Source organism: Haliaeetus albicilla, chromosome 18 (genome assembly GCF_947461875.1).
Source record: "Haliaeetus albicilla chromosome 18, bHalAlb1.1, whole genome shotgun sequence".
NCBI lineage: Eukaryota > Metazoa > Chordata > Aves > Accipitriformes > Accipitridae > Haliaeetus > Haliaeetus albicilla.
This window is the reverse complement of record NC_091500.1, coordinates 25,729,216-25,741,836: the sequence shown is the minus strand read 5'-3', so window position 1 is coordinate 25,741,836 and position 12,621 is coordinate 25,729,216. Positions and strand designations below refer to the sequence as shown.

At 38.5% G+C, this 12,621-nt stretch overlaps 1 protein-coding gene across 3 annotated transcripts in view; it reads right to left on the bottom strand.

Moving 5' to 3' along the window:
- The window catches only part of MCPH1 (microcephalin 1), a 130,908-nt gene extending 118,511 nt beyond the window's left edge, over positions 1-12,397 (bottom strand). For 2 of the 3 annotated variants that reach the window (XM_069805939.1, XM_069805940.1), the window contains exons 1-6: positions 12,270-12,397; positions 9,889-9,980; positions 7,395-7,513; positions 1,788-1,872; positions 1,027-1,147; positions 601-741 (exon numbers count right to left, since the gene is read on the bottom strand). In XM_069805939.1, coding sequence (XP_069662040.1) covers positions 601-741; positions 1,027-1,147; positions 1,788-1,872; positions 7,395-7,513; positions 9,889-9,980; positions 12,270-12,288 — 577 coding nt within the window. In that variant the 5' untranslated portion in view covers positions 12,289-12,397. Of the gene's footprint in view, positions 1-600; positions 742-1,026; positions 1,148-1,787; positions 1,873-6,139; positions 7,165-7,394; positions 7,514-9,888; positions 9,981-12,269 lie in introns of those variants that run through there. The other variant, XM_069805941.1, reaches the window with a different exon arrangement.
- Positions 12,398-12,621: the final 224 nt, after the last annotated feature.

Genomic DNA, 12,621 nt, shown 5'->3' with positions numbered 1-12,621 from the left:
CTTAATACTTTCATAGTAAGGTAATGCAAACACTGAAAAAATATTTGAAAACTGCAATCTAGATTTAATTCACCAGGATCCACATTTTTAAGTCAACTAGATTTATTCAATTAGGTCATTCAAAGTCTTTTTTTTTTTTTTTGAATCCTGTTCTTCAGTACCTATATAGATCAATTCTGGACTCCTTTTTAAACTGTTGGCCTGGGAGTAATAATATTACAATCTTTGTCAAGTACAGCATTCACATTAAAATTTAACAGGAAATAAGATTTAGAGTCTCACTGTAAAGTTAAACCAAGCTGTGACAATATCAATTTACAAGTTTAGAAAGTCTAGCTTAAATATTATTCTTCTTGTGCAGGCTAGTGATTAAGAAATTCCTTTTTGAAATCATTGTCTTCCATGACTTCTTGTGCCCTTCAATAGAAAGAAACTAAAGGCATTCACACCTACTCAAAACCTGGGAAGAAGGGAAGCCATGCAATCAAGAAAGATATGAAAAAAATTCTGAAGGCCAAAGCAAGACAAGTGCACGAAAAATTCCATAAAGATGGTAGCCATTTGTGCATGTTCACAGGTAAGTAAAATTTAACTTCTTACCAGTAGGAGAAAGATCTACTCTTTTTTCCTTCATCTCCTTTATTCTTCTTTCCCTTGCACTGCATTGATCTTTTATCTTATTAACAGGGCTGTATATAAGTGAACCATTGTCTTCAAATAGTAAAACTGGTACATCAGTTTCTACACAAAGAAATTGCATTTGTACATTAATATTTACATGCTGTAACAGCTTAAGAAGTTGCATTTTTTTTTTTCAAAAAAGCTTGAAAAAACTAGGTTCCTTATACCTAACATCACTACAGATGCTTTAATACCACAAACTTGCAAAGAACTTTGTAAAAGGTAAGTCAAGTTTATTTCTTATGGTGAGATGCATTAACGTAAAAAAAACAAAAGCCAAAACCCATCAAGTGCTTTAAAGAAATAATTGAAGATATTTCAATCTGAGTTCAAAGTTGTTCTTACCAGCATTAATTGCTGTCTTTTGTACAGCTAATTCTTTAGCCATCTCATCCAGTCTTCTCTGCAGCCTTCTATCATTTTCTGGATTTTTTTCAACAAAGTCTTTTGGCTGCATACATTTGTGCTACAAGACACACAGAACTATTAATTACATGGTATAAAACTGCCAGAAGTAACTACACTTCCTATTTGCCTACCACTTTATCACAGTATTTATTATCAGTGTTTATGCTACTTATTATCACCTCCTTGAAAGTCACAGATAATTGTGGAAGTTAACGTTTTCCAAAGCGAATTTTAATATGAAATAAGAAAGAAGCTAACAGGTTTTTTTAGGTTAGATTTTAGTAAAAAGGAGACTAAGTCACCATCTTTTCTTTTTTGCTTGTAGCAAAGCTAAGGCTTGAAAGACTTTCTTTTCAAATATCAGGATTTAAGGGTTTGTCACAACTCCGTGAAACATAAGCCACATTGCAGTCATGTTATTTTGATTAATCATTATGTCATTTTAATTTAAATCTTCCGTTTCCTTATTCACCAATATAAAACCCCTACTTTCATTATCCTTTCTTCAGATAAGATGTCACATCACCACAGCCACAGCCTACCTTTAAAAACCTACTCAGATGGATAGGCCGAGTTTACAGAATGTTCTGAAAATAAAGAGTTCAAATGCCTGAGGTCAGGAAGTCAAGTTCAAACTGTAAAGTTTACTACTCTAGGCGTATTAAAAAAAATAATAAAAAAAAAAATCACATACTCACTTTTTTGATTAGTAGTGGTAATCCTTCATTAGTGTCTACTGCAGGAAATAAGGATTCATCAGCATGTACTCCAGTTTCTCGACACCTGTATAATAAATTAGAGCAGATTTGGGTTGTTTTCTTTTTTTTTTGTAAGAATGAGAACTTTTATTGCAAGAAGAGTCATCTGAGCCCCGTAATAATGAAACACCAACCCTTCCTAAGTGTGTATCTTTAGCATAACTACTGTAATGCTAAAAAAAAAAAAAAAGAAAAAACCCTATATATTACACACTAAATACAGGACATGATACAATCTTTTTGTACTAATGATGCCCTCTAAATTGCTGGTTTGAAACTCAAAGATTCCCACTCATATGTTATTTTCCATGCATTCAAAAAACCACCGTATTAAGTCCTTCCGGCCAGGTTCTCATGAAGCTTTTATCTTGCCCTGACTTTTGTGAGGACTGTAGGCTTTCATTGTTCACTAGCTAGTAAACTTAACCTTAACTTGGTCACTGTGATGACAGTAAACTCCCAACTACAATCTACAGAATGTCATGGCGGGGCAGGGAGGGCAGGATATTTTTCTATTCGGGCAAATGAGGGAGGAGGCTTCATCTGATCCTGGCTTTTACATCTTGCCTATTAGTCTCAGTTTTCTGCCTTCTCTTTGTATGCTAAAACCAGCCCCTTACTGAGGAGCAATCTATATTTATGTGAACTTTTTTTAAATTACAAAACCAAAAATCCAACTGATACCTTCGATTTTCCTGTCTTTTCATATTCAAAGACTGACTTGAGAACAGTGGGACTAATGTTATCTTGGAATATGATACAATCTACTGTGTATGTGAACACTAAGGATGATGTTGAGACAAGAATTTGGTTATTAATACATAAATTAAAGTTCTTTTGGTCAAAATAAGTAAATACAGTTTTATTCTCAAACAATAAATAATAGAACTGATTATGGGAAAGAGTACGGAACCTTAGTAGACTACATTAGAATTCCCCCAGAAGTCATTCTAAACTGTGATTCTAGTGACACCTAGTGATGTAACCACTATAAAGTTTGTATCTGTAGAATTGTAATCTAATGCTTACTGAGTTTTGAACAAAAAGCCACACCACTACATATATTTGTCAAACTACAAATGTGAGTTCAGAGTTCTCTGGTGCATCAAATAGAAACGATAATTCAACATGCTGGACTTCAGTAGCTATTATTAAATTCTGGAAAATAATCAGCATAGATGTAGATGACATTAAAATTTACATTAATTCAGAGATTTCATTGATTCAGAGAAGATAACAGAAGAAAAGTTGGCCATTAAATATCTTAGAAGAATATTTTACTTTGTAGACAAATCTGAATGTAAATGATTTATGTATCTTATTTGTGACATGAGTGAGTTACCATACTAAGAATACACAGGTAGGGTTTCCCAATTATGGGTTTGATTTGGAAGTATTAAGTGTTCTTAATATGGACACAGATTGTAGCAATTCTATTTTATGTAGGGTTCTTTTTGTTGTTGGGTTTTGATATTTTTAGGTTGCTCATTGAGGTATTTGAGTTGAAGCACTAAAAAATTGTTTTCCGGAAACCCAAAGCTGTCACTTATTTTGCATTAAACTTACAATTTATTTGTATGACTCTTAGTCCATGATTTTGTGCACTATTTTTAAAGTTAGACATATCTACCATTTTTAGAAAACAAAAAAAAAGGAAACAAAACATTTCATTTTTTTAAATTAAAAATACATTTACTCTGGAGTTATGAATTTTTTGGAATTTCACTTGTTATCTTATTTTAAAAGAATTGTCTTCCCCATCAAATTATTTCCTATTAAACTGTAGAACTGCATTCAGTTTAGATTCAAATAGATGCTCATACGATAAAGCAGAAGCTTCCAATACAAGTTTGAGGCAGATCATTGGAGAGAGCACTGGAAATCCAGTAGGAGTTCAACAAGGCAATGTTCACTAAATACCGCACAAACCCTTGTACTCAAATAATTCGTGCTGTTTTTTATGGAGAAAAGTGAGTATTACAGTGTTTTTCAAATCATAGGGCATGTTCCTCTGAGACGCTCGAGCACTGCTCAGGGGAAGATAACACTAGTATACACGCATAACAGTTTGGAAGTAGGGGTCCACTAGCTGTTAAGTGGGAGAGTATTTGGCACAAAGCAGAAGAGTCGCTGCAGTAATTGTTTATGATTTGCTTCCTTGTCTGGTGTTTTTAGAACTCAAACATCAAAAAGCAGCGTCCAGATTAAATACCATGTACTGCAGGATCTTGTTTCCAATATCAAGATTCCCAAGAGCACATGAAAGCACAACCAAACATTCCCAGTTTACTTTGCTACGTTTCACAGATTTCTGGTTTAGAGATGGTCAGATGCAACACTGTATTTGTTTTTTGATAAAACCAAATGTTTAATTGCTTCAGCATTTTTTTTAAACCCATGTAAAGCTTTGCTGACTACGATTCTGCAACAAGGAGTTCTACAGTCTAACCATGTTTTGCTAAAACCCATAATTTACTGTTTTCTCTGAATCTGCCTCCAAACAGATTCATGTGATGCTTTCCAATTCTTCTATTGGAAAGGAAAATACACATTCATTCCCTGTTCAGCCTCTCCATATGAACCTTTGTGTTCACAAAAGTCTCTCCCCCTCCACTCCCGCTTCTTTTCCAGGTTGAATAATTCTTGTCTCTTCAATCACATCTTGTGAGAAAACTATTTTATAACTTCAGTTATGCTCGTTGCCATCCTCTCACAACATTCCACGATAAAATGCTGTCATCCCACTACATGAGGTTTTATGTTCTATTTAATTTAATTTTTGACTACTGCTGAGGTGATAATGCCATGAAAACATTTACTCTAAGTCCCAAAAATCTTAATTTTCCCCTCACACAATGTGATGACCATCTTCCTTCTGATACACTTAAGAGGACTTATGCTTTAAATAGTGTCCTTGACACCAGCAAGAATTTTATTCCTTTCACTGTCTTAGCTTCTTAACAGAACCTCTTTCATTTTAAGTAGACTCCTTTTTGAAGTTGAGCACTGTCACAGAACTTGCGTTTGCTGTTCCAGCATGAACACTGATCTTATACTGTGGTCATACTTACAAGAAGTTCTTTGAAATAATTTGAACAAGCATGCACAAACCAATTAAGACCAAGCAATACCTATTTGTCTTCACATTGCACTCCAACAGGAGTCACCCAATCCCCAGGCTGCACTAGAAAGTTGCCCTTTACTATCATATTTCCTGAAATGACATTTCACAGCATTTCTGACCATTCTGAGAATGTTCCACTTGCTACTGAATGGAGCAGTCGGTTACTCAAGCCATCTTCTTTTAGTGATGCTAAAACGTCAACTCACATGAACTCTGCATTATTTGCTTACACAGTTATCGGTTTCAAACTAAGCCTTCATTCATACAGGACCAGTATTTTACTGGTACAGACCATTTACATTGTCCCAGGGTTCAACAGACTGTCTTCTGCCTACCAAATTTCTGAGATATTGATGTACTAGGCATATAAAGTCAGGCACTCCAGTTCCCTCACCTTATTACAAAAAACTTTAGCATGTGTGCTAGCACAGACTCATTTTAATTTTATATTGTCTGTGCCTCATTTGAATAATCCTCTGACTAGCAAGACTATTCATTACTATCTCTTATGTAAGCTTCTACCGCTCCTGACCTATATTTTGCTCAAGGATATAATATTCCTATGAATTCTGCCTAGAGTATACATCAATATAAGTTATAGGTTCTTGTGTACTGTTTGGCATTAACTTTAAACTAAAAGCCAGAAGAAAAAGATTACAGAGAAGTTCAATCATAATTCACAGCTTGGGTGTCATCCCTGCCCCCTGCAATAAAATACATCTATTTCAGATTATTTCCCCAATTCCAGCGAACCTCATCTTCTAACCATATAGCAAGACCTTGCCTTGTCCAGAGCATGATACCAGGAACACTTCAAAAGAATAGCAGGAAGATGCTAGCCTTCTCTTTCTTACCAAACAACTTAAGTTTTCCCTCCAGATCCTTTCTCCTGTCTTTTCCTTTGTTGCTGGTATCCAGCAACGAACAGTTAAAAGTTTCGTGAGGCTTTTACACCTGGATCTCAAAGCTCCACACTGTCCGCTACAGTATCACACACCCAGCTGTCTCTATGTCTGAGCTTTCTAGAACATTCATCCACTCAGTACCTTCCAGTAGTGCGGAGAGTCTTGGGGTGGAACTGCTATTACAAAGACAGCATTTCTGTATGACACATCCTAGACTTTCCCCTGTAAGGTGCTTTCATTCTTCCATTGCAGATGCTACTCACCTGGACTTTTCTGGGATCCTTTTTACTACAGCACATCCAAGTCCTCAAATAGTTTATAGTTCTTGTGACTAAGGTTTCAAATTCTGTATTTATACACTTAGCCATCTGAAAAGCATATTTAATTTTATAACCAAAGATTTCTACTGAAATGACCATCATTCTTATGCACTCATATAGCACCAGGTCACAGAAAGATATATTTACATAAATAAAATTTTGCATCACTCATTTTTGAGAGCTTAAGGTGTTTCTCCCTCAGTATTAAAGCTGGCTGGGTTGTGCAGCTGTAACTTCTATATCTGATATTCTTAAAAAGAAAAAAAGAAAAATCCTGTTTCTGCAGAACTGCATGAATTTCTTTTTTGACTAATGGACTTGCATCACAAGTTTTGTGGTTGTACTGGCCTACATTTAAGTGGCTACAGAGCTCAGTTTTGCCCCCTCTTTTTTTTTTTTCTTTTTTACTTTTGCACTTAGCAGACTTCTATCTCTCCATGCATATTACAATTTGTATAGGAAAGGGCCTCTTTACTTGATTTCTATTCTATTTCCATCATCACAGCAATTTATCCATTGGAATGTTCGAGTAGAACGCATACATATTCTTAAACACTGTAAGTGTTTTTACACTTCATCTGAAATTAAGTTAGGCCTCACAACCACTTTGTAATCTCAGAGAAGCAGCTATGGACTAAAAAATTCTTGTGGACTGGCTGCACAGCTGAAATTTTTTTTTTTAAATTTAACTTTTTCCATATGGTAGTTGAGAATCTTCAAGCAGTGCTGTTCTGAACCTGCCAAATGTCTTAAAAGACAGACTACATATGGATTTCTTTCTTTCTTACTAGGAGATATTCTGTCTACAGGAGTTAAGTACAGAAACAGGACAATGTCCCTGATGAAATGTGCTTTTTCATATGAAAATGGAAGAGTTCTATTCAACATAAATATCTAGTCTTCAGTACCTATTCATGCCACCTGAGAGCAAAGGAGTGGAACACTGAATGATTAACAAATATACTACAGAACTACTTCAACACATTCATTTTTCAAGAGTTAACATTTTATCTTTTTATGCAAGTAATATGCTTTATAATAGGAATAATGTCATAGGAAATTTATCATTTACTCATCGATTTATCACTATTTCAAGTACATTAAAAAACAGGTACTGTACTTAAGTTTTTAAATAAAACAATACTAGAATCCATTATCTCTGGAATGTATCACATTCATTATATTCACAAGTACTCACTTCTCCACCCAGAGTACAGAAACTATTTTTACATCCATCTTCTGTGCTTTTCTCCATGTAGACAAACGTCCATCTTTGAAGACTACGTGGGTCACATGCTTGTTCAAAGTTTTTGAAACCTGCAGAAGTACACAGAGAGTTCATCTTTAAGTCTGATAATCAGAAAATGCTAATGAAACTAGCTAGTGCAGTCCATTTTTAATGTATAAACCATTAGCGTAAAAAGTTATTCTAAAGATTGTCAAGGACTCTTTTGATCTTTCCCATCTTTTCAAGAAGCCTCAAGCAATCAAAACTCAAGTCTCATTAGTCAAGCCAATGCAATGCATGCTAGAGGGCTAGAGTAGCCTTTTGTTTTCAAACTTCTTTTCTCTAGGTTACCATTTTTATCTCCCTACTCCAGCTGTATCACTAATCTTACAACGTTTTTATTTATGTAGCCCAACATCATTTCTTAAGCAACAGCCAGTACAGAAAGTAGTTGCCACTATCCAAAGAAACACCAAATTACATCTTTTATTTAGCAAAGAAATCACAGTCTTAAAAAGTACAGCTAACCTTATCCTTTAAACTAATTCTCATCAATAAAGATCGCTTTTAGTTTTGAGGGAAGGCTGAAGCTACTACAAACAAAAAATTTATGTGGGAACACTTTAAAGAGTGAGAAATACAGAAAACTTAAGTCAGTACAGCTAATATCATATCTGACATTTTCATTGTGTCATACAACTGATCAAATCTTCAGTTATCAGCCTCTATTGACAACTAAGCGATAACCATTTTAGTTCTAGATACTCCGTTCTTCACAACTAAGGTTTCCTTTTGTGGAGACTAAACGTCCTATGCATAAAACTGTTTGATTGGTTGTTGTGGCTGTTGACATGATGAGATAGTACAGTTCATCTTTTGAAGCAGCATCTTCTCAGCACAGCCAGATGGAAATAGCTGTGTAGCTGTCTGTTGCTGTCTCAATTGCATCACTATACTTGGCTCCCAACATGTTGGATCTGTATTTGGCTTTAAGAACACTATTCAGCTTTTCTAAAAATTCCTGGTGGCAAGCTGATTTATTGCTTCTTGGAAGACAAAACCCATGATTTTTAAGTATCTAGGTATACAGGATCAATGAATCTCTTTTGGAGTAAGTTATGACTCCAGATACAAATGCTTACTCACTTATGCTAGTATCCAGCTCACAGCCCATGTCCTAATGAGACAGATGCTTGATATAGCTTTGCCTCCAAATTATGGAGGAGCACCACCTCACACCTCCCTCCCATCTCTCCTGTCTTCTCCCTTACCCTGGACATCCTCTACTGCTCACCTGACCTTAGCTTGAGATGTCAAAAAAAGCAAAAAACTAATTGAGAGTTTTCTTCCCTTACAGACTGAGCCAAGCCAGTTTACTATCATGTGCTCAGCCCAATAACAGGGAAGGAAGTGTCTGGAGTAGTGACGGAGCAGGACCACCCCTCTTCAGTCATAGGGATCTGCTAAATAGGCTCATCTGTATCATCTGCCTATACCTTTCACCATATCCAGCTACTTTTTGATCAACTTGAGGAATTTTGAAGCCTTATGCTTTGTCATATTTTCTGTGAGAAAAATCTAACATCATCAGAATTCCATAGATCTGACAGTACAGCACAAAAGATCAATATTTTTTACTCAAGTTATTTATTGAGAATTGTATTTGGTTTTGTAATAAAAACAGTTATTCTACTGTTTTGTTGCACTGTCTCGGCTAAATTCATACAGAAAGAGAGGTTTTGGGATTTAAGCAAAACTTCCTACATGACAGTAGGATACGCCTACACATGCCCACTTAAAAAGCACGGGGATTTCACGCAAGTATTATTCAAAGCATGATGTGGGCTGTAAAAATCTCCATTAATGGGTGATAATGTGCAAGAAGGGAAGATGCCAGTTTGACTGTGGTCTCCGATTGAAATCATACAGCTAGCAATTAAACATATTTTGCACCTACAAGTCAACCATACTTGATGGGGGGGGGGGGGGGGCGGAAATCACTGAGACATATACAAAGACTCTTAGATGTATTTTTACTAGCACTTTCTGGACTTGAACCACATCTGTAGGAAAGTGAATGGAAGAATCAAATGTTGTGGTACTTGGGTTACAAAACATTGTACTAACAACAGAGCAGCTACCTAGAAGTTAAAGAAAACAAAACAACATAACGTACGTACTTGTATCGCAGGTTTTTAACACTTAAGATTTGGTTTGCCCACAGCATGTGGCAAGCCCAGTACTTCACAACAAATGCATGCTATCATATTAATATACAAAGAGGTTTATAGATATAGGGAGGCTTTAAATGCATTTCTCTATTCTTAGGTCTGTGATTATCTTCCTTCCTGCACTTTAAAAATTCGTACTACAAAGAAATATACATGACAAGCAGACCAAGCAAGTAAGCTAGTTTGTAATTAAGAGCTTTCTTATTCTATTTGTTTCAAAATAGTTTCCTTACTTTTGCTCCCATATCAAGAAGTTGCTGTTCAAAGGTTTTCGAGTAATTTTCTGTTCTGTTAGATGACCAAACTTCTACAAATGCAGAAATACCTGGATCGGAAGAGAGAAAACAACAGCTAATGAAGAATATACTATGGTAAAACTGGTTAAACTGCCTTTCCAGCAAAATTTTGCTTTTACACATATTGCATTCAGTAGCAAACACAGCTTTTAATAAACTGAGTATCAGATGTTAGCAGTAGAATGTTCTTTTTAGAGTAATTCTGTCCCTTAAAGTAGTTGTAATGGAACAAACTTAGTAGTTTGACACTAGTTGCACAACTTTTCACTTGGTCTTCTTAAAACACACTACCAGCTTAACAAGCAATCCAGTATCTTTACATGACTGCTTACCCTTATCATTACTTAATCACTGCTAATCTTCAGGTTAATCAAAAATTTTAAGACAAGTTGATGTAACACAAGTTACAGAACATAATGAAATAAACATAACTGAATTATGCCTTCCCCAAACCCCCAGAAAACTGCAGGAATATTACTTAACAATTTCCAATTGTCTTCAAATTACACCTTATTTATACTGAATCACCCCAAATTAAGTACACAGGGCCTAATACAATTTCATGTCAGCTGCTTTACGTAACTTTAGGTATATCGCATTTAAGTAGCTTCCTTTATCAACCAGATTAATAATCTTTTCAAGGAATTAAATCAGCCTCAGTTGAGAAGGTCTTCAAATGAACCCAGATGTATTGACATGGAGGGATAAACAAATGAAACTCCTAACAATCCCTTCATTAATTTTACTTGGGACCAGCACTAAAGTGACATACAGCTCCATTGGCCATGTCAATTTCCCATTCTGAATGAAGAATTAGGAAGGTTACAGAAAACCAGAGGAATGCCAGTTCACCAAAACCAACTTCACAGAGACTGCGGGCCAGACAACTCTCAAAACTCATGAGTAGAATTGAAAGTGTCAATTTAAAAGGGTCATCCTTGGCAAACATTGCTTAATTTTGTTTGTTACTACATATGTCCTTCTGATTCATTATTACGTAGTGTCATCCATCTTCTTTCTAAATGAAAACCAGAATCACGCTCCAACAATTGAAGTACTTATATAATGATTAACATTTTTTTATAAACGCTAGAAATACTTTTAACATACAAGAGAAATATGAAACACAAACCACCTCCTTAGCCAAACTACAGGGAAAAATCTTATTATCAGTACTAGGCCTTCAGATGCACATAAGAACTTAAGACAAGTCTACTCCAATGCGCTTTTTATTGTGTTCATTCTACTACTGGACCAGGGCAGCTGTTGCCAGAGTTCCTTTTTTTCTTGATTGCTCTATTGTGAAAAATATTGCACTTGCATTTGAAAAAACACTACCTTCTTCTTAACATCAAATATTTTAGAACCGTCATAACTCTCTTAGAAAAACAGGTTGGAGCATTTCAATGAAGGTCAAACTATGAACTCAGAGGAACATTACTTCAAAGATGCATGCACTTGCGATAGGATCAAAGGTATAATTTACAATAATTAGGCAATTTTAGCTAATCAAATATACTCCAACAAAAGACAGGCACTTCGTAGTTTTTGTACAGTGGATGTAAAGGAAAACAAGGAAGGGTTTGGAGCTTTCTTGAACTAGAAGAGCTCTGCATAGAGCTCAGTTCTTGCAAAGGGCAACTTATGCTAGAAGGAATCAGAGAAGGCGACGATAGCGGGGGAAAAACAGACATCAGAGGGGCAACCTAGTGAAGCTGAAATTTAGAAAGACGCAGAAGAAACCACACAGCGCCAAGCCACGACTGACCAGGGCAGGGAGAGCCAGGCGGGCACCCACGCGTGGCGGCAGAGGCGGGGGGGGGGGGGGGGGCGGGCGGCAGCACCGGCCAGTGCCGTACCGGGAGCCCCCCAAGGGGCACTCGCTCCCTCCCCGACCTGAGGGAGCCTTCCAGCCCTGCCCGAGCCAGAGGCCACCCGCCCCGGCCGGGCCCTGCCGCCGGGCACAGCCCGCGTCCCACCGGGGCAGGCCGGGGACCGCTAGGCCCCGCCGCGGGTTTCGGGCGGATTCAGCCGAAGGATTGCCTCCCACCCGCGGGGACGGCCACGCCACCAGATCGAGCTGAAGGCCGACCCGAGACAAGACTCGGCGCTGGGCCGCCCGCAGGGAGACAACCGGGCGGGGAAGGAGCCGAGCCGGCCCCTCGCCCGCCAGGCCCGGCCGCTCTCTGACAGCAACCACCGGAAAAAAGGGCCGCAAAGGCGACGGGGGTGCAGGGGCAGCGCTGGAAAACCGGCCCGCCCCAGCCCGGCGGCTCCCCTCAGCCGGCCCTGGCCCCGCACGGCGCACGAGCCGGTACCTTTCAGGACGGGCTCCATGAGCGGCGCAGCACCGAGGGGCTCCGGTACCCGCCACCGTTCAAACGCCCTTCACGCACCGCCGCCGGGCCTGCGCGCTGTATGCTGCGCCCCCCCCCGGCTCCCCGCCGCGCCTGCGCGTTGCGCCGGGCCGCCCGCTAACGGCCGCGCTGGGCCCGCGCGCTGGCGGCGGGGTGGCGGGAGCGGTTCTGTGAGGGCTGAGGGGGAGCCTGTGGGCGGTGTGAGGGACGGCACTCGAGCGGCGCCGGTGTCGCGTTCCGGAGAAGTCAGGGATGCAGAGTAGTTCCGACGTCCTGGAAGTCCTTTGTGGGGAATAGGCGTGCTCTGTCCGGT